The sequence below is a fragment of the Kogia breviceps genome, chromosome X, assembly GCF_026419965.1.
Source record: "Kogia breviceps isolate mKogBre1 chromosome X, mKogBre1 haplotype 1, whole genome shotgun sequence".
NCBI lineage: Eukaryota > Metazoa > Chordata > Mammalia > Artiodactyla > Physeteridae > Kogia > Kogia breviceps.
This window is the reverse complement of record NC_081330.1, coordinates 42,080,914-42,106,058: the sequence shown is the minus strand read 5'-3', so window position 1 is coordinate 42,106,058 and position 25,145 is coordinate 42,080,914. Positions and strand designations below refer to the sequence as shown.

General features: G+C 40.4%; 2 protein-coding genes and 1 pseudogene across 5 annotated transcripts; all 3 read right to left on the bottom strand.

Moving 5' to 3' along the window:
- Positions 1 to 249: 249 nt before the first annotated feature.
- TCEAL8 (transcription elongation factor A like 8) lies at positions 250 to 2,673 on the bottom strand. 4 transcript variants are annotated; one of them, XR_010838740.1, is made up of 3 exons: positions 2,339 to 2,673; positions 1,864 to 1,935; positions 250 to 1,245 (listed from the first exon to the last, which is right to left on the bottom strand). XR_010838740.1 is itself a non-coding variant. In XM_059049998.2 (2 exons), exon 2 carries the CDS (start codon positions 1,201 to 1,203, stop codon positions 850 to 852), a length of 354 nt encoding a protein of 117 aa, XP_058905981.1. In that variant the 5' UTR covers positions 1,204 to 1,245; positions 2,339 to 2,423; the 3' UTR covers positions 250 to 849. The 4 variants fall into 4 exon arrangements, 2 of the variants coding, with proteins under 2 accessions (XP_058905981.1, XP_066880133.1); XR_010838741.1 differs by having other exon boundaries at positions 2,327 to 2,412; XM_059049998.2 differs by lacking the exon at positions 1,864 to 1,935 and having other exon boundaries at positions 2,339 to 2,423.
- A 2,939-nt stretch (positions 2,674 to 5,612) lies between these two features.
- Positions 5,613 to 14,138, bottom strand: LOC131748070 (GMP reductase 1 pseudogene; annotated as a pseudogene).
- Positions 14,139 to 21,432: 7,294 nt separating this feature from the next.
- Positions 21,433 to 24,536, bottom strand: TCEAL5 (transcription elongation factor A like 5). Its single transcript, XM_059050696.2, is given in 2 exon segments — positions 21,433 to 22,427; positions 24,468 to 24,536. A coding segment is annotated over 1 exon segment (615 nt). The 5' UTR covers positions 22,401 to 22,427; positions 24,468 to 24,536; the 3' UTR covers positions 21,433 to 21,785.
- Between the last annotated feature and the right edge of the window lie 609 nt (positions 24,537 to 25,145).

Here is a 25,145-nt window from a genome sequence, read left to right as displayed (position 1 = left end):
GCTCAACAGCAGAGGCCTGGCATGGAAGTCCCCACCTCCCTGCCTATTGGACTTGTTCCTGAGCGCAGGTTGAGTCATGCCAGGACCCTCCCTCCCTCAAAACTGATGTTCTGTAGTGGGTTGGGGTTCTGTATGCATAGATGGGAACAAGAGCTCACCAAGTACATCTCAGAGTCACCTCATTTCTTCCCCACAGCAGCCCTGTGAGGCAAATGTTTTCCCATGAAAAGACTGAGTCTTAAGCAAGTGTATCTGTAATAACTGCCAGTTTTATTCCTCTGGCTAAGAGATCCAGAGGTAATTTGAGGTTTACATTTTTTTAATAGTTCATCAAGAATTCAGGTGCCCCCATTGCCCTTATAAGCTGGTTGCAAATTATTTGATTGACTTAATTATAAAAAAACTTTAATTCTTTTTGTATGTGTGATGTGTTCATTAAAAAATACATATAAGCAAAAAGAAAAAACTCACCACACAGAAATAAGCAGAGTTAAATTTTTGATATATGTATGTATGTATACACACGCACACGCACACACACACAATTTGAGATTTTTCTCCTACATATGTGAGCTGATACTAAATATACTGCTTTGTAACCTGTTATGTTTTACTTTACAATATGGAATGAACATATTTTCATGCATATGTGTGAAACTTCCCAATTGAAAAACAGACCTGGAGAATGTGTCAAAATACAAAATCCAGATGCTGGTAATAAGGACACTACCTAAAACAAAACTCCACCAGATGATTAAAAATAAAACAAAAGTCAAAGATACATCAGAAAATGCTAACAGAAAGAAAGCAGGGGCCAGATTTTAATATCAGACAAAAAAAAAAAAGAATTCAAGGCCTAAAGCACACAGGATAAGGACGGCTGCGTGAATGTCTTTGTTTCCAATGCATCATCACAAACTTGTTTCTTACTCTTCTTATCTCTTCCCTAAGCCTTTCCAACTCATCTACTCCTCTTATCATTTCTTCTGGGTCCAAATGCCTAACCGGAGTGTCCTCTTTATATCCCTGACCAGGCTGAGTCAGCCCTCCTCTAAGGTTTCCTTCTGCTTCCTGGCTTACACCTTCTTCAGAAGGTTGAGGATTTCTTTCTGCCTCCTGTGGTACAGCTTCCATAGGGCGGTCTTCCTCAGCCTTTGGCATGTTCTGTGCTTTTCCTTCATTTTCTTCACAAGACTTTTGCATGTTGAGTATTTTTCTCTTATTTCCTTTTTGAATAAATTAACCCTGTAAAACAAGGAAACAAAACGACTAGATGCCAGGCAAATGGACCAGCAGTCAGGGCATGGGTTTCCATAGAGACTGGCCTCTTCACATTCAGGTCCCTAATTGACAAACTTTTCCAGCTACAGAAGACTAGATCCTCAGGCCCAGAACTCCCCTGGCCCCACCCCTTTCTCCCCCTCCCCGCTCTCCCCCTCCAGCTCCAGCTCCAGCTCCATCTTCTCGCTCCCGCTCCAGCCCACGATTTCCCAGCAGGCCCTGCTACGGGCCTCTCCTAGCACCGAAACGGGAGCAGAGCCGAAGCAATTAACCCCTCCCTCGCCTCGGGTCTCCAACACTCCCGCCCTTTTGGGTTTTCCCAAGCCATTCCAACCTCCTGCCTCTCACCTGAGACCGGCTGGTCCAGTCTCTGGCCTCCCCTCCCCCTTCCACGTCTCTCCAGTCTCCTCCCCCCCGCCCCCGCCCCATTTCCGTTGCAGGCTCTGCACAGGCCTCCGGCGCTTCAACCGGATGGAGAGAGGCGGCAGCGACCCCGGGATGGGCTTTGGTGTCAGCCGCACTCACACCCCCACCCCCACGGCCACCCCCAGGGACCTGAGGCAATTCCACCTTTACACTGACCTGCAGGGATCCAGGGGATTTTCCTCCCTCTTCCCTCACTCGATTTGGGTCGCTCCCAAAAGACCAAGAGTCCTGCAGACAGGAGTGCTTGGTGAGCAGGTCAGTACCTGAATCACGGGTCCCTTTCACGATTCTAGGCCTTGTTCGTCTAAAGTTTCCCCACGTCCTCATCCTCTCCCTCCTTTTAAGGCAACCCCGCCCTCCTTCCCCCGTGCCCACCGGTTCCCTGCAAGCAGGGGGTGGGAGACAAGTTATTTCCAAATTGTTTCTATGTCTCTCTCTCTCGGGACCCTCAATTGGCTACCCTTCTCCCTCTCCACCCCCACCCACCCCCAAACAGCCCCAAATTTCCTGCACAAAAATGAGAGTTTGGTGGAACCGCAGTGTTGGGAAAGCGGTACCGGCCACGCTTGGTTTCTGTTCTCTGACTCCTAGGCCCCAGGGTCCCGAAGGCAGCGCCCACCTTTATACTGACCTCAAAGGATCCGGGGCACTTTTCTCCTCCAGCAATAGGGAGCTGCTACAGGGAAACAGGCCCTGGACTATAAGGACTTCTGCACACGTCGACTCCTGGTCACGTGAGGGTCGCGTCATCAATGAGCTCGAGTCTTCGGTTACCCCTCCCGTTTAACACTGCAGCCCGCCCCCTGCGTTCCCTCCACTTGATACTGTCAATCTTTTTTCGTATTTGCCAATCAGAGACAACAAAACTGGTATCTTCTCCCTGCAGTTTCTACTCGTTTTTCTCGGGTTACCAGGGAGAATCAGCCTCTCGGGGTGAATCGACCATTTCTCCTTCTTCTTTGGGGAATCATCTCTCTCTCCTGCTTCCAATTTCACCTCCACGCCTCCCCCAAGGTCCTCCAGTCCACCATTTCCCTTGGAGTCCGGTCTAGCATTAAAATGGGTGAAGGTGGTAGATGGGGGCGGGAGGGCGGCTAGAAAAGAATGTGGGAGTGAGAGTGTGGGGTTTTTTTTACTAGTTCTCTTGAACAGTTTTTTGCTTTGTGTAATGTTTTAAACAATCAGCATACTTTTTAAAAATGAGTTTTAGAAAAGAGATACCACATAAGCGATATTTGACACAATATGGAGGACAAATTAGTTGCATTAATTTTTAAGGCTTTGGAAAAGTTTTCTAATGGCTGCAAATGAAATGACAGATTTCACAACATATTGATCTGTTAGAAAAGGTTTTTAAAATCTTATTAAAACAGCGCTTTTAAAAACTGACCCCAAATTAATCTGTGGGAAGAGGCCCAGTTTTCTCATTAGCAATTTGATGTAAGTAATCCACTACTTTTTCTCTTTCTGGCTGAACTCAAATTATTAAGTATTAGATGTCTGACCTTTTCATGAGGACTGCTGCATGGCTTCCGCTTGAGTTTTAAGTGGAGGTTTTAGGCACACTACCTCTTCTCATGTCCTCTGTAGGATCCAGTGCCTTGCTAATCAGATGAGTCTATGAAGGAGTCAACTTTACTTTGGAACTCAAAAAAATGTGTTGGAAAATAACTCTCATACATTCTTAACACTCAGAAAGGAGAGAGTTCTCTGTATCTCACCATTTGGTGTGAGGCTTTTTAGCAGGTGGAATTTTTGTTCATGCATGCCACTCTTGAGATATTCTGATATCATTCACTTTGATCCATTAGAAAAGAGAACTATCAACATGCATAATTGTTATGATCAGAAAGCAGAGAAGACATCATTGCAGTAAAAATATTAGTTAAAAGAGGAAATTGATATCCCCGCAACCCAGAATCCGCTGGTACTTGGAGGTATGTTGGTGCCGGGAATGGCAATCTGGCCAGTGGAGCCATCTGGAGAGTCAGGGGAAGGAGGCAGAGAGGGGTCTCTTATCTAGGATGGTCATGGTGGGATGCGGTAGCCAAAAACAGAGCCCACCAGAGAAAGCAGGGTTGGAAAAAGTATTTTTGCTGTCTTAATGTTTTATCATTTATATTTAAGCATGAAGAATTTATTCCACAGTTGATGGATACATTTCCTATTATTTGAGGGAGAGTTTTTAATATAAATATAGCTACTGAATTATAAAGATGTAACCATTAAGTGCCACAAAATATTTCCATCCTTTCAGATGTTATATTTAACAGGGGACAACTGATATTTTTTTAAAAATTATTATCATATAATGAAATTGATTCTTTTTTGGGTGTACAGTTCTATGAAGTTTAAGAAATGTATAGATTTGTGGAACTACCACCACAATCAGGATATAGTTCAATCACCCCTCAAAAAACTTCCTCATGCCACCCCTTTGAAGTCATACCTTACCCCCTTTCCTGAACTCTTGGCAACCTCTGATCTATTCCCAACTCCTATCTTTTGTCTTTTTAAGGATGTTACATAAATGAAATCTACAACATGTCACATTTAGAGACAGGCTTTGTTCACTCCACATAATGCCCTGGAGATTCATCATTTAAGCCGTTTCATGCATTAATAGCTCATTCTTTTCTTTTTACTGAGTAGTATTCTATTATATGGATGTTCCAGTTTATTTGTCCATGTACCCTCAGTTGGACATTTGTGTTGTTCCCAGTTTTGAGTAATAATAAAAAGAGTTGCTATAAACATTGCTTCAAACTGGGTAACCTTTTCTCCGACCTATCTACCTTCAGGCCTCCCTCTCCGTCTTCAATTTACTTTGCACATTACCATCAAATTAAACTTCACTCTTTCTTATTTTCAACTTGTCATTCTCCTGCTCAAAGGCCCTGGATGGCAACCCCACCATCTGTGAATTAAATCCTACTTTCCTCATCCTGACATTCAGTGTTGATCAGAATTGAGCCACTTGTCATCTACTTCTCTGCCGCATCCAAAAGGAACTCTCATACACTATGCCCAAGTATGCCTTCTTCTCTCTCTTTGTCTTTGCATATGTTCTTCCACCTGATTGCACTCCTCTTCCTCCTAGATCCTGGTCCTGCTCATTCTTAGGGACCTAGCCTTCATCACCCAGCCTCTAAAGCCACCCCAGCTGGAAGTGATCTCTACTCCACCCCACCCCATCAATGCTGAACATAGGGTCTGCACCCCTCATATTGCCCTTAGCAAAAGTTGCTTTTTACCTTTCCCCTTTCCTGTGTGTTTGTGTTTGTGTTGGGTGGGGGTTATCTAACCAGGCAGATGTTCAGATGTGGGTTGATGGAGAGTGGGGGTCAGGCTCCAGCTCTCATGCTGCTTGAGTGGCTCTTGTGATTTTAAACAGTGCATCTCCCAGAAATCTCAGAGATGCAGAAGGAGCTGTATGCCAATTGGCTCACAGATGAACCTTCTTTCTGCTTGCACAAAAATTGGAGCAGAATTTTCATTGTCTCCCTCCTCTGCTTATTCTACTTACAGATAGTCAGAACAACCCTAATACCATTTTTATGGAGCTACTGACAGAGGATATTGTCCTGTTTTCCTAAATAGTCATAAGAGAGAGATCAGTCAGCTCACTGGTACACACCTTACCAAGAGCCAGATGGTACAGGCCTTTACCTTCATGCTTGTCCCTGAGCAATTTCAGTGCATCAGTATAGCATTCAGCTGCCTTTGAAATTAAGTTAATCACAGTAGCTTTTTAAATGTAAGATTTTTGGAGACAAGAGCATTCTTGTCAATTAAAACTATTTTTAAAAAGGAATGAAAAGGGGTACAGATTGATTTAAACAATGAAGACATGAATTCTGGAGAGTAGACACCCATGTACCTCTGACCCAATCAATATTCTGTTTTTATACACCAAGAGGGCACTGGGGATAGCTCCAAAGTCTAAAGCCTTTCAAGTGGTGTGAGGGGAGGAGAAAGGAGCTCTTATACAGGAATATGATATCCAGAACATATTGTTTTCTATGTTCTCTTTCAAAGTCATTTCCTGAGGCTCTGTATTCAACAACTCCTGCATATTTCTTATTGCTCTTTCAAAGCTCATCCCATAGAATAGGTTGAGATGGCTATTTCTCTCCCTCATTTCTCTAGCACGCTGTCTCTGGCTTGAAAACATCCCTCCCAGTATGGCAAAATCTGCTCCAGATCCAAAGGTTTGGCTTCTGTGCATGGACTCAAGCAGTTTGTCTTCTGAGATGATTTGCCCCTTTGGAATGCAAGCAGACCCAACACATTTCGTCACTTTGCTCAACTGCAGATAGTCCACTCATGTTCTGATGTAAGTGGTACACACAGAGCCCAGGCTGATTTCCACTTAGATTGTAAGTCTCTGCTTCAGAAAGTAAACTCTTCTATCATCCCTCCTGTCACTACATTCCCTGACATTTGGAAATTTGGCATGCATAAGTTTCAAAAGTTCCACGAACTCTTCAGAATAGCCACTGGCCACATCCAAGCAAATGAACTTAACTTGAAGCACAACTTTTCATCTCTTCCACATAATTCTGCCCACTTCCTGAACTCACAGATAAATGCTACACACATTGTGGATTATTGTGGCCAAGAGTTTCTAGTTATCCAGGGCATAATGCTTATGAATTGCTGTGAACCTGAAATGCTGTGTCATAACCACTGCCATTTCATATGTCCCCATGGTGTCTATGTTGACCACAGTAATAGGAATCGTTGAGTTGGTCTGCTTAGTGTTTCTTACTATGTGACAGAATGCTTAAGATCCACCTCAGCTAGATTCTTGAGATTGCTTTGCTTAAGCCTTGAGGTTCATATCTATGTAGAGCATCTTGCTGGTTGCAGAGAGGCACATTTCAGCTGTACTACAGCTTGGGCCAGGCAACTTTTTCCTGTGGCAAAAGCAGAGTTGTTGGGGAGAGAGTGCTGTTGTTGCTGGCTAGGTGCTTTTAAAAATTAAGTTTATAATGGAAAGAAAATCTTTGCTGACCTCTTGATTCTGCCTTAGTTGCCTGTACTCTATTTACCCATCCTAACTCTTTCATCCTGTTTTGTTGACTTTCTGATTTGTATCCCTTACTTATCTGTAAGTGCCATAGGACAAAAACCTTATCTGGTTCAACTTTGTAACCACTCCAACGTTGAAAGTTCAAGTTGGTGGAAATGATTTAAATTTTCGCTAATATGGGAATGGTTAAATAAATTATCCACACTGTGGAAATTGTGCAGATATAAAAAGTAATGAAATAAAAAATGTGTACTGACATCAAATTATATTGAAGTTATATTTTTGAGTGAAGAAAGTGGCAGAACAGTATTTAGAGAATACTGTTCCACGCACATACACATAATGCATACATATATGTGCATGCAACTAGTTTATTAAGTAGTTCTAATTTTCTGGTATAAACATGGAACAATTTTATTTTTTCCAGTAATTTCTGTCAACTACGGTCTGTCAAATCTTATGTTTCTCACTGAATAATGATTTCGTTTAATGACATTTCAGTTTGTTTCCTCAACTATTCAATCACTTTCATTCATTAAGAGAGTTTTGTTTTGGGTTTTTGAAACTCAATCTGGTTTATTTTTTAAACTTTTTGTTTTGAAATTATTTTAGTTCTAAAGAAGATAGTACAAAGCATTTCTGTAAACCCTACATCTAGCTTTGCCTAATACCTGTGGTACCTTTATAAAAACAAAGAAATTAACATTTGTGCAATACTATTAACTAAATTATAGACTTTATTATTAAGATTTCTCCAAGTTTTTCACTACTGTCTTTTTCCTGTCCCAGGATTCAATCCAGGATACAATGTTGCATTTGGTTAACATGTCTCTTTATTCTATCATAGTTTCTCAGTCTTTCCTTATTGTTCATAACCTTCACAGTTTTAATGAGTGAGGTATTTTGTAGAATGTTCTTCAATTTGGGTTTGTCTCATGATTTTTTATAATTATATTAGGGTTATTGATTTGAAAGAATACCAGAGAGTTGAAGTGCCCTTTTCATCACAATATCAGGATTACATGACATCGACATGACTGATCACTTGTGAGGTTAACTTTGATTATTTGGTTAAGATGAGTCTGCGGGTTTCTCCACTTGTAAAGTTACTGTTTTTCTCTTTTCATATTCTGTTTGTTAGAAGCAAGTTACTAAGTCTAGCCTACACTAAAGAGGAAGGGATTTAAACTCTACCTCCTGGAGAGAGGAACATCAAAGAATTTGTGGATATATATCTGAAAACAACCACAGTAATTGATAAATATAAATATTTGGGGTCAGATGATTTGAGACTATGCAAACGTTCTGTGGATTTTGCCTGCAACAATTATTACTGTGATGTTCTGATGGTAACTTTTTATATCCCTCATTTCCTTCTACATTTAGTATTTGAAATTATCATGTAAGAAAGATTTCCACCTCCCCCATGTATTTATTCATACAATTATTTGTTTCTATCAGTGTGACTCATGAATTTTTGTCTTCAGGGTTATAATACAATACAATCATTTGGTTTTTATGCCCAAATTTTCCAACTTTGGCAATTGGGAGCTCTTTCAGGTCAGCATACCTTTATTCTTTTTCTGCTTCCTTACTTTCTGGTGCTACAAGATGTTCCAGATTCATCTTGTATTATCCTTTTCCCAGACTAATAATCAGCCATTTCTCTGAGGAGTCTTGGTTACTTTTATTGGATAATCATATTTAGTAATTAAGATCTGAATGCAGGGTATTCTGGTTGCTACTGGGGTGTCATTGCTTCTCAAACTTCTAAGCTGATAGAGCAAGGAGATAAATGCTTGTAATATTAAACTGTATATACACAATCTCTACATTTATTTATTGTGTATATCTGTAACTATATGTCTCTCTATAGATATAGATGATATACAGATACACACACACACACACACACACACAAGTTCATACTGATACATGTGACTCTAATCCATTACCACACGTATCCATCTAGCTTTCTCTTCTCTTATTCTTTTTAAAATAAATTTATTTATTTATTTTTATTTTTGGCTGCGTTGGGTCTTCGTTGCTGCATGCGGGCTTTCTCTAGTTGCAGTGAGTGGGGGCTACTCTTTGTTGTGGTGCGTGGGCTTCTCATTGTGGTGGCTTCTCTTGTTGCAGAGCACGGGGTCTAGGCACACAGGCTTCAGTAATTGTGGCACGCAGCCTCAGTAGTTGTGGTGCACGGGCTTAGTTGCTCTGTGGCATGAGGGATCTTCCCAGACCAGGGCTTGAACCCGTGTCCCCTGCATTGGCAGGTGGATTTTTAACCACTGCGCCACCATGGAAACCCCTCCTCTTATTTTTAATTTCTATCTCTGACAGTGAGAAACATGGTTCTCCTTTATGCATAATTTATTTACTTATGTATTTAACTCTAGTATATAGTTAAAGTAGTTTCGGAACTTCTATCATGTACCCCTATGAGAAACAAATTTCCCCACCGTAACATAGCGTTTCTGTATAGTTCTTTTTGTCTTGACCCTCATAATATCCAGTCACTTTTTCTAAGCAACTTAGGTCAGCTCTTTTCTTTCCCTACCCTTTTTATTGAAGTTATGGCATACATCTGTAATACAGGAGATTCATTTGCAACAGTGTGCTTTCCGTCTAGGGATCCCCTACATCTTGATTTGTATATTTTTTAATGGACATAGAGCAAAAGTCACCCTTTGTGGTATGCAGTTCTGTGAAATTTGAAAACATTCATATAGTCATATATCAACCACCACAGTACCATACTGAAGAGTTCTATTACTCTAAAATTTCCCTTGTGTGGCCCATTTGTAGTCAACTACTCCCCCCATCCTCACCCTTGAAGCCTCTTTTATATCTGTATAGATTAACCTCTACATAATGTCATATAAATGGAATCAGACAATACATATATTTTTGAGTCTGGCTTCTTTCACTTAGCAAAATACATTTGAAATGCATACATGTTGTGTGAATCATAAGTTTGTTCCTTTTAATTACTGTGTAGTATTCCATTGTACAGATGTATATTAATTTATTTTCAGATGTTAAAGCAATCTAACATTCCTGAGATAAATACCACTTTGTCGTAGTGTATAATGATTTTTATATGTTGCTGGATTCAATTTCCTATCATCTCGTTTAGTACTTTTGCATATATATTCATAACAGTTAGTGGTCTGTAGTTTTCTTGTGATGTCTTTGACCAGTTTTAGTATCAGGGTAATACAAGTCTTATGATGAGTTGGGAAGTGTTCCTTCCTCTTCTATTTATGGAAGAGTTTGCTAAGGATTTATATTAATTCTTCTTTATATGCTTGGTAGAATTAACCAGCAGAGTCATCTAGGCCTGGGCTTTTGGGGGGCAAATAATTATTTTTTATTATTATTTTAATTTCTTAACTTATTATTTTATTGGTTTATTCAGATTATTGGTTTCTTTTTGAGTCAAATTTGATAGGAATTTGTCCATGTCATCTAAGTTATCTAATTCATTGACATACAATTGTCCATAGTATTCCTTTTAATCATTTTTTTCCTGAAAGGTCAATAGTAATGCCCCCTTTCACTTCTTTCTTTCTTTCCTTTTTTAAAAATTTTATTCATTGTTTTTGGCTGGGTTGGGTCTTCATTGCTGCATGCGGGCTTTCTCTAGTTGTGACGAGTGGGGGATACTATCGTTGCAGTGCACGGGCTTCTCATTGCAGTGGCTTCTCTTATTGCAGAGCATAGGCTCTAGGCTCATGGGCTTCAGTAGTTGTACCACGCAGGCTCAGTAGTTGTGGCTTGCAGGTTGTAGAGTGCAGGCTCAATAGTTGTGGCACATGGGCTTAGTTGCTCCACGGCATGTGGGATCTTTGTGGACCAGGGCTCAAACCTGTGTCCCCTGCATTGGCAGGCAGATTCTTAACCACTGCGCCACCAGGGAAGCCCACCCTCTTTCATTTCTGGTTTAAGTAATTTGAGTCTTCTCTTTGTTTTTCTTAGTTAATCTAGCTAACGGTTTGTCAATTTTTTTGATGTTTTCCAAGAATAAACTTTGGGTTTAACTGATTTTTCTCTCTTCTCCATTTCATTAATTTCAAATCTAATCTTTTTTGTTTCCTTATTTATGTTCACTTTATGTTTAGTTTGTTTTTCTTTTTCCAGTGTCTTAAGGTAGAAGTTTAAGTTATATATTTGGGATCTTCTTTTTTAATATAAATATTTACAGCTATATATTTCCTTTTAAGCACTGTTTTACCTGCATCCTATAAGTCTTGGATGTCATATCTTCATTTTCATTCACCTCATCGTGTTTTCTAATTTCCTTTTTAATTCCTTCTTTGACCCAATGATTATTGAGGAAAGCATTTTAAAATTTCTATATTTCTGTGTATATCCCAAATTTCTTTTTGATGTTGATTTATCATTTTATTATAATGTGGTCAGAACACATACTTTCTATTATTTCTTTTTTTTTACATTTATTGAGATTTTTATGGCCTATCCTATATGGACTATCCTGAGGAAGTTTCATTGTGCATTTGAGGAGAATGTATATTCTGCTGTTGCTGGGTGGAGTGTTCTGTAGATGTCTGTTAGGTCTAATTGGTTTATAGCATTTTTCAAGTCTTTGAATTTTCTTGTTGATCTTCTGCTTTGTTGTTCTATGCATTATTGAAAGTGGAATATTGAACTCTTTAACTATTATAGTTGAATTGTCTATTTTTCCCATCAATTTTCATAGTTTTTGCTTCATGTACTTTTAGTCCTATTGTTAGTTCCATATATTTGTAATATTGTTTTATCTTCCTGATGGATTGACCATTTTATTATTATAAAATGTCACTCTTTACCTCTAGCAACCTTTTTTATTTTTAATTCTATTTTGTCTGATAATAGTATTGTTACTCCAGCTTTCTTATGGTTTCTGTTTTCATGATATACATATTTTTATCATTTTCCTTTCAATCTTTATATGTTTAAACCTAAAGCATGCTTCCTGTAAACACCATACAGTTGGATCTTTTAAAAATCTAATCTGACAATCCCTGCCTTTTGTTTGAATTGTTTAATCCATTCATATTTAATGTTATTATTGATATGATTGAATTTATTTCTGCCAACTTACTTTTTCTAAAAAAATTATTTATTTGGCTGCATCGGATCTTAGTTGCAGCACACGGTATCCTTAGTTGTGGCATGTGGAATCTTTAGTTGTGGCATGTGAACTCTTAGTTGCGGCATGTGGGATCTAGTTCCCTGACAGGGATGGAACCTGGGTCCCCTGCATTGGGTGTGTGGAGTCTTAGCCACTGGACCACCAGGGAAGTCCTGCTGTCAACTTCCTTTTTGTCTGTCATATATCTCATGTGGTTTTTGTTCCTCTCTTCTTTTCCTCCATTTTTCTTACATTAATTAAATATATTCTAATGAAGGATTTTAATATATTTAGTGACTTTTTCATTATATCTTTTAGAGTTATTTCCTTTGTGGTTACCCTAGGACTTGACATATACATCTTAATTTATTGGGTTCTATTTCAGATTTATACTAACTTAATTCCAGTGAGATATATCACTCCTATATAGTTCTATTCCCTTTATCCACTTATTGTGGTATTGTTATGCATGTTACAACAAAAATGTTATAAACCCATCCACTGTTACCATTATTACTTTACATAACTTTACATCTCTTATGGAAAATGAAAGAAGGATAGCAAGTATATATTTATAGAATTTATTATGTTAACCTTTTTATTTATCACTTATGGTTTTCTTCATTTCTCCCAGGGGATTTTAGTTATTACCCTCTGGATTTGTTTCCTTAGCCTGTTGCAGCTTTGCTCCCACCCATCTCCTTTGTGCTTTTATTGGCAAATATATTTCTTTTCTCTGTTATAAACCCAATAATACATTATATATGTACTGTTTTAACCAGTTGAGAGAAGGAAGGGGAAATAAATATACATTTGAACTGTGTTTTATAATTACATAATTAACTTTATATGTACTTTTTTTCCCCAGTGGATTCAAATGACTGTCTGGGGTCATTTGCTTTCAGAAGTAGAGAACTTCCTTTAGTATATCTTGTAAGGTGGGTCTGCTAGTGAAAGGTTCTCTCATTTTTTTGTTTGTCTGGGAATATCTTTATTTTGCCTTCAATTTTGAAAGATAGCTTTGGTGAATACAGGATTCTTGGTTGACCGTTTGTATCTTTGAACAGTTTAAATATACTGTCCTACTTCCTTCTGGCCTCTATTGTTTTGGTGATAAATTAGCTGTTGATCTTATTGGAGTTCTCTTATAAGTCAGGAGTCATTTTTTTCTTGCTGCTTTCAACAATTTCTCCTTGTCTTTGGCTTTCAGCATTCTTACTATGTTGTGTCTGTTTGTCAGTTGCTTGTGTTTATCCTATTTGAGATCACTGAGCTTCCTGGATATGTAGATGAATGTTTTTCATCAAATTTGGGAAGTTTTCAGACATCATTTCTTTGTATTTTTTCCTGCTCCTTTCACTCTTTTCTCTCCTTCTGGTATTCTCATTATGTATATGTTGGTGCAATTAATGATGTCCCACATTTCTTTGAGACTCTGTTCATTTTTCATTATTTTTTCTTTCTTAAAATTAATTTTTATTGAAGTATAGTTGCTTTACAATGTTGTGTTAGTTTCTACTATACAGCCAAGTGCATCAGCTATACGTATACATATATCCCCTCTTTTTTTGGATTTCCTTCCCATTTAGGTCACCACAGTCATATTTTTCTCTTTCTTATTCAGATTACATAAAATCTATGAATCTTAGAGTTCACTAATTCTCAGATCTACTGTTGAGCTCCTCTAGTGAATTTTTCATTTCAATCTTTCTATTTTTCAGAATTTCCACTTATTTCTTTTTATAATATCTATTTATTGATCGTTTTTCTATTTGATATAATAGTGTCAGCATACCTGCCTTTACTTCTTTAATCATAGGGGTTTTTTCATTCTTTGAACATACATATTGGCCACATTGCAGTATTTGTTAAATTCTACATCTGGTTACTCTCACAAGCAATTTCTGTTGCCTGCTTTGCTCCCCACATGTGGGTCATATTTTTCTGTTTCTTTACATGTCTTGCAATTTTTTCAGATAATATATTTTAGCAACTCTGAGTACTGATCCTCTCTCTCTGGGGCTTATTGTTGTTGTTATTTGCTTGTTTTTTTAGTGACTAGATGAATTATTTCAATCATGTCTATTTCCTCCCTGCTATATTATGCCTCTATGTTGATCCTCAGAGCGTACAGTATTGGTATGCCCATAGTTACTCTGGGATAACAGTGGTTTTGGCAGTCCTCTCTTTACTGTCTCCTTACCTGAACATACTTGACTGGTTGATTGCTTTATTGTTTTTGACAATACACTGGGGCATAAGTTGCTCCACAGATTCATGGGATTAAATTTGGGCTCTTTTTCAGATAATAGTTTTTGAGGTCATTGTTTGTCATTTGTTTGGACTCCAAGAAGACTCTACTTAGCTGTCCCTTTTCCTAATTCTCTGGTAGACTAGCTGGCCTAACGTTTAGCTTATATCTCTAATGAATCTACTGACCTTCTCTTAATTGTTATTCACTACAACCTCCATTTTTTATAGCACCTTTAGCCTTCAAGTTCACACTGTGTGACAAATAAAGTCAGTTCCTTTGGAAAGAGTTTTGGAACTCTCTGTTTTAAGGCCTGCCTCTCCCCCTGGGAAAATCTCTGATACAAGGCTCTGGAGCTAAGGATGGTGACAGTAGCACAATTCTCTCTGAGTGACACTGCTACTTTAGGAGCTGTACACTTGACTCAGTATGGGAAGTTGCTTCAGGTGTTCCTGGCTTGCATCTCCCAGGAAATTGAGTCCCCAATATTCTTAGCACACTATGCTGAAGGTAGAGCCTCCTTATGATGAATGGGGGAGGAACAGAGGGAGCCCCCACCTTTCAGCTGCACTCACTTGGAACTTAGCCTTAGCAACAGTCAACTCAAGGCAGTATGAGAAGTTTTGTCTCTCCTGGGAAGATACTGTGACCTTTCAGATGTGAGCTGAGGGAGAAGGAGACCTGTGTTTTTGACTGCACCCTTCTGGAGTGGAGTTTCCATCATGCTAAGCTGGAAGTGGGAAGGCAAGAAAAGAATCTTGGTTCAAATGCCACAGATTCACATGGTTCTTACTGTTATAGTAGATTGTCTTTTAAAAACATTTCTTCATTTGCTGTATGCCCTTAGGACCATTTCCAAAGAATTAGAATGATTGTATTTTAGGAGAATAACTTTTAACAGTTTCACTGGGAAATGGATCCTCAGAGTTCCTCATATTGCCTTGCCAGAACTGGAACACCGACCATAGTTATTTTTAATTTCCTGTCTGATGGTGTCACGATCTGTGTCATTTCTGATTATTGCTTTGCCTCTTCAGAATGTATTATTTTCTTTGCTTTTTGTATTTCTCATAATTTTTACTTGAAAACTGGATTTGTGTAAGACAGTAATTACTGAGGTAAATGGAATTTATTATTGGAGATGAGCCTGTCATTCCTACAAAGCTTTTAGTGTGAAGTTTGCATTAATCTAGTTAGAAGTTGGGCTGAGTTTGATGTTTTCTTCCTATTTGGCTCTGAGTCTTTCCACTTGGTTTTGCAGGTTCCCTTTGTATTTCTCCCCAAAAGGAATCTGTTTCTTGCTGTCCTCCACTGTTATTTTTACTCAGTGTTTGTTAGTGTGGTGTTGAGGGGAGGGACGAGCATTCTCTGGTGTTCTGATTGGGTCTTCATCTTAGGCAACCACTGTGAACCTGAGTTTTGGTGGTGTAATCTTCACATGTGTTCATGCCTCTCCTCTAGGTATAATGCTAAGCCTCCCCTCATAGAATTTTTTGTTTTTCTGTTTCCCTTTCCTAGCTGCCGTGGGTTTCTACCAGTGACTTTAGGATATGGGTTTTGTTGTCCATTTCCCTGCAGATTAAATATTTTGTTTACTAGGGGAGATAGGTCTGGTTGGAATTTCAGCAGTGACTGCTATCTCCCTCTCTTAGCTGGCATTATGGGGAAAGCTCTCTCAAATTCTCCCTGATCTTCCCTGAGAACACCTAGTGGGGTTTCTGGATTAAAGCTTGAAAGACAGTGCAAGCTCTTTATGTCTGTGGACTTCAGAGACTGAACACTCTCATGCTATCCTTCAATCTTTAGAAATTCATTAGAAATTTCAAGCTGAATTTTCCTACTGGTCTACATGGTGTTTGGTGGTGTCTATTCCAGATAAGCAAATGCTTGGGTCCTATTTCTCCCTCCACAAGTCTCTCTCTAGATTTTGGGATAATCATTTGCCCTGTGACCTCAGTTCTCTAAAGGTTTTAAGAAGATTTGTTATTTTGGGGACTTCCCTGGTGGTCCAGTGGTTAAGACTCCATGCTCCCAGTGCAGGAGGCCTGGGTTCAATCCTTGGTCAGGGAACTAGATACTGCATGCCGAACTAAGACTGAGCACAGCCAAATAAATAAATAAATAAATATTTAAAAATGCAAAGTGTTATTTTGCATTTATCCAAATTTTTTTTCCTGTTGTAAGTGTGAGTAGCATTCTTTTCAGCTCTCCATTTGGAGCTGAAACCAAAATTTGCCTTGTTCATTTTACAGCTTAAATATAGCATTTGATTTAAAGTTCCTTTTGGTTCCCATAAGCAGTACAATCTCTTTTGCTCTTGTGCCTTGCACTGGACAGGGAGTTGGGGCCTATTTCACAAACATTTCTCTCATTATCCCAAAAATATTCTTGTGTCTGGGAGGATAGTGAGGGAGAAGCAAGGTAGATATTCCTTATTATGTGGCTGTCTTTAGCAACATTGGCCATTGTCTGTTGGTTCAAGGTGAACAGGTGAAAGGTTAAATAGTCTGGAGACTATTCCTATCATTGGAATGATGGGAACTCAAAAATTGTCAGTCATAAGGCTTTGCATTTTTTTCCTGTCCTCTTTCCCTTTGAGGTATGAAGGAGAATTTTGTAGAGATGGAAATAAAACTCTATAGCCTAAAAATGTAAAGAATTTCTCCTTTTCAACTACAAACTAGGACTGACCAGATAATTTTGAGTTTAAAGTAAAAGGGTTGAACCCTGCTCTCAGAGTTCAGTGAAGTAGCACCCAGAACAATAGTGATGGGGATGCAGTTGGACAAAAACCCCAAACAACCTTGCTCAGACTCCCAGAAGGGCCTTGGTTGTGCCTGGGACTATTTTAGTGGTTTTGTGGTGAATTCAGTTCTGTATCTGCCTGATGCAGTGCTTCTGATGTTTGATTCAGCCCAGTCCCAGAAGTACAGGAGACAGCAGGCAAAGGGAGCTTACAAAGGCATGTGGTCCTCCAACTCAGGAGAAAACAGGTGTTACCACCTGTTTGAATACCCTCATGTGTTGTAGGCACAGCATCTGATTTGGGTACTAAGGCAGTCAAGCTGTGAACTGGCATTAAATGCCTTCTTAAGGCATTAATGGTGGAGGAAGCAATGCCACTGTGAGCCTTGCTCTTTAGGTCTGTCATCTGAAGAACCATTACCACTATTCAGACATCCTAAAGGATTGGCTGGGCAATAAGGTGGCGATAAAATTCAAATCCTTAGGTTCCAATCTAGGCTCTTCCCCTTACAGGTATGTAACCTTGTATAAATCACATACACTCTTTGAGCCTCAGTTTAGTCATCTATATCGAAGGCACAATAACACCTCTCTCAAAATTGCCTGTCAGAACTAAAAGAGCTAGAAATATGAAAAAATGGACTGTGAATAGTGATGATTTACATCACTTCTAGGCCACAGTGTAGATAAAGGTGTGTGAGCTCTCCATGTATTCTTTTCCTCTGCTGCAGTGGTATCATGATTAGTTTGGATCTCTGGGAAACTAGGGGGAGCAGAACCTCTCCATCCCCAATTCTCATGATGTGTGAGAAATAAACCTTTGTTGTATTAAGCCACTGATGTTTGGGGGTTGGTAGCTATCCTATCATAAGCTTAACCTAACCTGACAAACACACAAATGGTCCTCAGAGTTAAGCAACAGAATCACTGGAATTCTTGTTAAAATACACTTTATATGTGGGAAAACTATATTGGGAGACAAGTGATTATGATAGTGGTGATTATGATGCTAAGAAAGTACTATGAAAGTATCATATCAGAAAGTCAATAGGTAATAACTAAACAAGTCAAGAAATAGCAGTTGTTAAGTCATATGTCTGATAAGGAACTTGCATCCAGAATAAACAAAGAACTGTTACAACTCAACAATACAGACAATCATCCTAATTTAAAAATGGGTAAAGGACTTGAATACACATTTCCCCAAAGAAGATATACAAATGGCCAATAAGCACATGAAAAAATGCTCAGCATCATTAGCCATCAAGCAAATGCAAATCAAGGCCACAATGGGATTCCACTTCATACCCACTAAGATGGCTATAAGAAAAAATATAGGCAATGACAAGCGTTGGTGAGAATGTGGAGAAATTGGAGCCCTCGTACACTGCTGATAGGAATGTCATATGGCACAGTTGCATTGGAAACAGTTTGGCAGGTCCTCAAAAAGTTAGACTTACCACATGAACTGGCAATTCCATTCCTAGATATATACTCAAGAAAATTGAAAACATATTTACATGCAAAAAGTTAACACTACTGTATGATATATATGAAATTTGTTAAGAGAGTAAATCTTGAGTTCTCATCACAAGGGGAAAAATGTTTTTCTTTTCTTCTTTTTCTTTTTATTGTACCTATATGAGATAATGGGTGTTAACTAAAATTATTGTAGTAATCATTTCACAATGTATGTAACTCAAGCTGTTATGCTGTATACCTTAAATGTATACAGTGATGTATGTCAATTATGTCTCAACAAAACTGGTAAAAAAATTAATTAAAAAAAGAAAAAAATGGAAAAAATTACCTTTGCTTCTTCCAGCAGAAATGATTAACTAGTGTATCAAATACTACATACCTGTGGGTTTTTTTTAAAAATCAGAAACAAAACAGATATATTGCAGTACCTCTTCATAAAATGAATCAAAGCATTCAAATGAAGTTAAAGCAACTTTGGACATAGTCATTAGCATGCTCTGAGGTTATCTACGTAATAAACCAAGGCAGAACCATCATTTATGTACTTGTAAATTTTATATTTTGACTTTTCAGTAGAGTTTATTTTAAAAGACAAAAGAAAATATACACGAATGTTTAGTACTGATATGGATGTGGATGGACCTTGAAAACATTATGCTACATGAAAGAAACTAGACAACAGAGGCCATGTACTGTATGATTCCATTTCTATGAAATGTCTAGAATAGGGAAATCCATAGAAACAGAAAGCAGATCAGCGTTTGCCAGTTGCCAGGGAGAGGAGGGAATGGGAGCACCATTATGTGCTAACGGGTATGAGGTTTCTTTTTAGGGCAATAAAAATGTCCTGTAACTGAATAATGGCGATGGTTTCAGAACTCTGTTAATATACTGAAAACCACTGAATTGTGCACTTTAAGAGGGTGAATTTTTATGAAAAAAAGAGTGAATATTGTGATATGTGAATTATATTTCAATAAAGGTGTTAAAAAAAGAAATAGCAGGACTTCCCTGGTAGCACAGTGGTTAAGAATCTGCTTGCCAATGCAGGGGACACGGGTTCGAGCCCTGGTCCGGGAAGATCCCACATGCCGCAGAGCAACTAAGTCCACGAGCCACAACTACTGAGCCCACACGCCACAACTACTGAAGCCCACATGCCTGGAGCCCGTGCTCCACAACAAGAGAAGCCACCACAATGAGAACCCCATGTGCCGCAACTAGAGAAAGCCCATGTGCAGCAACAAAGACCCAATGCAGCCATAAATAAATAAATAAATATTTTAAAAAGAAAGAAATAGCAGCATAAGCATATTCTTCTGAAATATGGAGGTAAATACCAGAAGAAACCAAAAGCATTTATGGTAGATGCTTCTGGACAGTGAGAATGTGGAATGATGAGGCAGACTGCAGTTTTTAATAATATATTCTTTTACACTATTGGATTTTTAAATTTTATACATATATCCATAAAAATAAAAATGAGCTAAAAACAAAGGACACCTACACAGAGACATTTTTAACATCTTTATTAAAGTATAATTGCTTTACAATGGTGTGTTAGTTTCTGCTGTATAACAAAGTGAATCAGCTATACCTATACATATATCCCCATATCTCCTCCCTCTTGTGTCTCCCTCCCACCCTCCCTATCCCACCCCTCTAGGTGGTCACAAAGCACCGAGCTGATCTCCCTGTGCTATGCGGCCGCTTCCCACTAGTTATCTAAAATACTGTATGCTAACACATATATATGGAATCTAAAAAAAAAAAAAGGTTCTGAAGAACCTAGGGACAGGACAGGAATAAAGACACAGACGTAGAGAATGGACTTGAGGACACGGGGAGGGGGAAGGGTAAGCTGGGATGAAGTGAGAGAGTGGCATGGACTTACATACACAGACATTTTGAGGAAAAGTCAAAAGAGATTGATACATTGGATCTGAGGCGGGAGCCAGGATTCTGCATTTTCAACAAGGTAGGTGATTTTGATGCAGGTGGTCTGCTAGTAGCTAGCAAACTTTGAGAAACACTACTATATCCAATGTTAAAATTATTTAACAATGGATTGTGGTATAATCCCTCTCTTGCTGTGTTCCTTTTGGAGTGGCAAGTTTCAATTGCTAAAGAATGAAATTATGTGCTCAAGGTTATGTATCCAATCAAGGACAGAAGTGGGCCAAGAACTGAGGCCTTCTGACTCAATAATTAATGTATTGATTTTTAAGCTTCTATCATGTGTTGTAGGTACCAAAATGAATAAGATAAATTCTTTGCTTTGAATAGGGCAAGTCTAGTGGGCTAATTATAATGCCTGAAAATGCATTAGTTAAGATTTTACAAAGCATTTTTCCACATTTCGTGTCAGGATTAATATAACTATAACGTGAGAAGGGGGACCTTCTCCATAGTTCAGTAGGGAACATAGTGGGGTGTAACTCACTAGTGACTCCAGGGAAATCAAAGGGGCTTTGTTACCTTGAGGACTTCAGCTCACCAGCAGCAGTGGGGCCCTTAGGAGAGTACAGGACACATGAGAAGAGGGAGAGTGTCCTTCAGACACAGCATTACCTGGGGGAGAGTGACACCCACCTCTCAGCTGTCTGGATTTATTTATGGACACACGTGAGAACTCCCTCGGCCCTCTCGCAAACATTTGATGGGGTTCTGGTCCTGCTAGTGCAGGAGAGAGGGTAGGAACCAGCCCAACACAGCTCACACACTCAGTATCCCATCTGACCTTCTCCACAGCCCTGGAAGGCAAGCTTTATCCCCAGTTCACTGATGAGAAGACTGTTTCCTACGGCAGTGGTTCTGTAATAACTGCCAGGTTGATTCCTCCAGCTGTGAGTCCCAGAGATAATGTGTTTTACACAACATTTCACATCCTGACAACAGGAATTTTAAGTGTCTCCACTACCTTCATAAACTCACTGAGCAGTTATTTTGATTGCTTGGTATTTTCCTGTTTCAAATCTTTTATTATTTATTTTATGACAAAAGTAATCTGTATTTTAGGGGGAAAAGTACAGGTGAAAGGATAATCTCTACCACCAGCACCCAGAGAAAACCATTATTTTATTTTTGGTCTACTCAGTTTCAGTTTTCCCTGTACATGGATGTATTGTGTAACTTTTTTTTTTTCAAAAACGGCGGATGCTGTATATGTGGTTCTGAAAACTGGTGTTTTTCTTTATTGTTATTTTACAGTGTACCATGAACATCTCTTCCATGCACGTGGGTGAAAATCCCCTACTGAAACACAGAGAGCACTGTAGTTGGATCAAAAAAGCCTGCTGGTAACGAGAGTGACACCGAAAGTAAAGTATCAGCTTAAGGTTAAAGCACATAGCCTGGCAAATGCCTGCCAGGGAAAGCAGGGTCAGCGATATTCTCATCAGAGGAGTCAGAATTGAAGGCCAAAGGCATTAAAGATATGGGATATCATGTAAGCCCCTCTGGCCCCTACCTCCACCCCTCATTCCCCCGACACCCCGTTGGCCCCTTGGGGTGAATGGATCCTGTACATCTCTTTGCATCCAATGAAAGTCACTTATTTTCTGTCGTTTCCTTAGCTCTTCCTGAGCCCTTGACATATCTGCACATTCTCTCATCATCTCCTCACTGCCCAGATGCCTTTCCTGTAAGTTGTCCTGATCGTCCTTGGGGGAATCGTCAGTCCCCCTGTCCATTTTTCTTTTTGCTTTCCGGGGCACATAGTCTTCAGCGGGGCACTTTTCGGCAGCCCGCGGCTGACTCTCTGGCTTTGCCTGGGGTTACCGCTTGCTTTCACCGTGTGGTTTTCCCTCAGCTTCAGACTTGCCCTGCTTTTCTCTCTTCCCCTCATCTTCTGGCTGTCCCTCCTCTTCTGGCCGTCCCTCATTCTGGAGCTCGTGTTCTGACTTCCCCTCCACTTCTTGCTTTTCTTCCTCATCTGCCTTTCCTTCATCTTCTGTATCTACTGCATCTTTTGACTTTCCCTCATTGTCTGGGTTTCCTTCATTTTCTGGCTTTCCTTCATTTTCTCTGTAGACCTTCTCCATGTTGAGATTTGCCCTCCTTTGCCTGTCCTAGGAGGCAAAACAGAGACAAAGGAGACTGAGGACTTAGGTAGTGAAATACAGGTTCTGATAAGTATTTGCCTCTGTGATTTAAGATCTTCATGGCCTACCCCTATGGGCGGGGTACACTCCCGCCCATACATTTTCTTCTTTCTTTCCCAGTGTATGCAAGGTTGGCACACATGCTAACATGAGCCCACCTTGCAGACACTTCCACAGGTGATTCTCCCTACATTTAAGTGGCTGTGCTGACAAGTGTATAAGAGCAGATTTGTCCCTAAACTTTGCTCTGGCCTTGGCTATGCCGGTAACAATTTTAACTGAGTGGTCCCAACTTAGACTGACCCACAAGAAACCTGGCCAGTTTCTTTTCCCCCTTGTCTACAGTTGTAAGACTTGTAGAACTGCAGATATAACCAGACAATGGCCAGTTATCAGATATTAGATACTCTGTTATCTTCAAGGACTTCACAGATGCCACACCTGCCAACTCTCACTTCCTTGTTCTCCCCTCTGTCTTCACCAGCCATAAAGCACCAGGTTCCCTTAGGGTCCTGACAGAGACCATGTATTCTGAGACTGGAATAGGGAGACTTGGGGTAGGGGTGGCAGGTAGTGAACTCCCCAACTTCTGCTCAGGCTTTAGTCACTTCTGTTCCCAGGGGTCCTGGGGCAGTTGCCCTCTTCCATTGACCTGCACTAATACTGCAAATCTTTCCTTTCCTTGTCTGGGCTGGTGCCTACAACCACAGACCCGAAGACCTGTAGAGAGACAGGAGACAGATGGTGAATGAGGGATTGAGAAGTGAATGAGTGGCAATGAGGACACTGATTCTTTTCCGATTCTAGCTGTCAATACTTTCCCAGCTCCTGCCATACCCTTGCCCTTTCCCTTGCTTCTCTGATTCCCCTCTACAGCTCCTCCCTAACAGCCTCCTTTTTTTTTAACAACTGAGAAATGGCAGAAAGAGATTATTTCCAAAGTGTTTCTATGTTTCTCAATCTTCCTTCCAAATTTCTATCTCACTTTTCCTTGTGAGGTTCAGGACAGTGATGTTCAGAAGGCATATCCAGATTTGCTCAGGTCTCTACCTTCCAAACCCTCACCCCAGGGCACCCAGATAGAACGAGCCCATCACTCATTCTGAAAACGGTGATGGTAGAGTCAGGGAGCACGGCAGAAATGTCCAGAGCATTCCTGCCACCCCTTTCCTTTCCACATACACAGACAGACCACATTTTCCCGCAATGCAAGAAACAAATTATTTCCAAACTCATTAAAAAATTTGGTCCATGTTACCTCCTCTCAACTCTCCCTAGTTCAGGAGTCACTCCTGCCCTATAGGGAGCTGGTCTCCAGACTGAACTTCAGTCCCCCTCCTCTGTAGCACCTCTCCCTCTTCCCTCCCCCTCATCCCCCTCCCCCCACATCCCCCCCTGCAAAAAGGATGAAGGTGGAGAAGAGCAGGCCTGGCCCCTTTGCAAGGGCACCTGCCCTCCCCATCCTGGGTTCACAGGCGTTGCCCTCCTCCCTACACCCTGGAAGGATCAGGCCATTTCCTCTCCATCCCCTTCTGTTAGCCTTTTCCCTCTGTCAGATGTCCCCTGATAACCTGCCTCCTAAGAGATCCCAACTGGTACCCATTCTTATCCTCTGGTCCCACTCCATCTCCTCCCACCAAGCCCTCCATCTCTTGCACCAAATGGATGGGCATCAGGGAAGGGGTAGAGAGAATCTAGTCCTGGACCTGCTCTGGTCTTTGCCCTCTGCCACTTCCACCCCAGGTGTCCGCACGAGGCAGTGAATTTGTGACCATCTCAGGGAGATGCTTCCTTCTCACATTTCTTGCTGCCATAAGCCAGTACTTATCCAGGGAAATAAGAGATGGTACTCGGACCTCTCCTCCAACACTCACACAATTTTCTGCGCAAAAACGAATAAGGGTGGGAGGAGGGTGGCATCTGGAAAGCAGACTGGATCCTGTGTAGCCTCTGTCTGTTACTAGCCCTGCCTCAGGTGTCCCCTTCCCCACTCCGGCTAGTACCAACCTGCGACCTTGCAGGGCTATAGGGCAGTTGTCCCCTTGGTCCTTCAGTCTGAAATCTATCTTCCTCCACGGAAATAGGGAGCTGATACCTGGAAGAGAGGGACTTCTGCACGTGTCGGCTCGCAATCACGTGAAGGAAACATCACCAGTGGGCTCGGGTCCCTAGTTCTCCCTCCTGCAGGAAGTGCCTCAGGAGTCAGCCCACTTCTTCCCTTCACTGGCCCCCTCCCGCCTCACCCTTCTTCAGTACCCTCCCCTGACCGCTTGAGGCCCTGTCACTCATTTTGGTCGTGGCTAATCCCAGAGGTCAAATGGGGCCCCTTCTCCCTGTGGTATGTATTTGTTCTTCTTTCTTATGAGGGGCTGTGTCTTCTCCCAGGGCTACTGGCCCCACTGATCCATCTCTGAGGAATTTCTTTCTTTCTCTCGTTTGATCTCAAAGCGCCTACCCCCTCCATCTACTTCTCCACTCTGACACTGGTGCTCACTCCTGCCTTCCAGACCTTCACATAATAGGTACAGGGTGCATTGGTAGGTAGGGGAGCAGGTAGTTGAAATAGGGATTTTATTTTCTTCTAAATAATTTTTTTTCAGTTTTATTTAACTTATTTCCCTCACCGTGGGTTATTTTTATAAGCAAAAAGTTAAATAAGGCTTTTTTTTCATTTGGGAAAAAGAA

Excerpts from the sequence above, each read along its gene's own strand:
- TCEAL8 (XM_059049998.2), bottom strand. The coding sequence starts at position 1,203 with ATGCAAAAGTCTTGTGAAGAAAATGAAGGAAAAGCACAGAACATGCCA.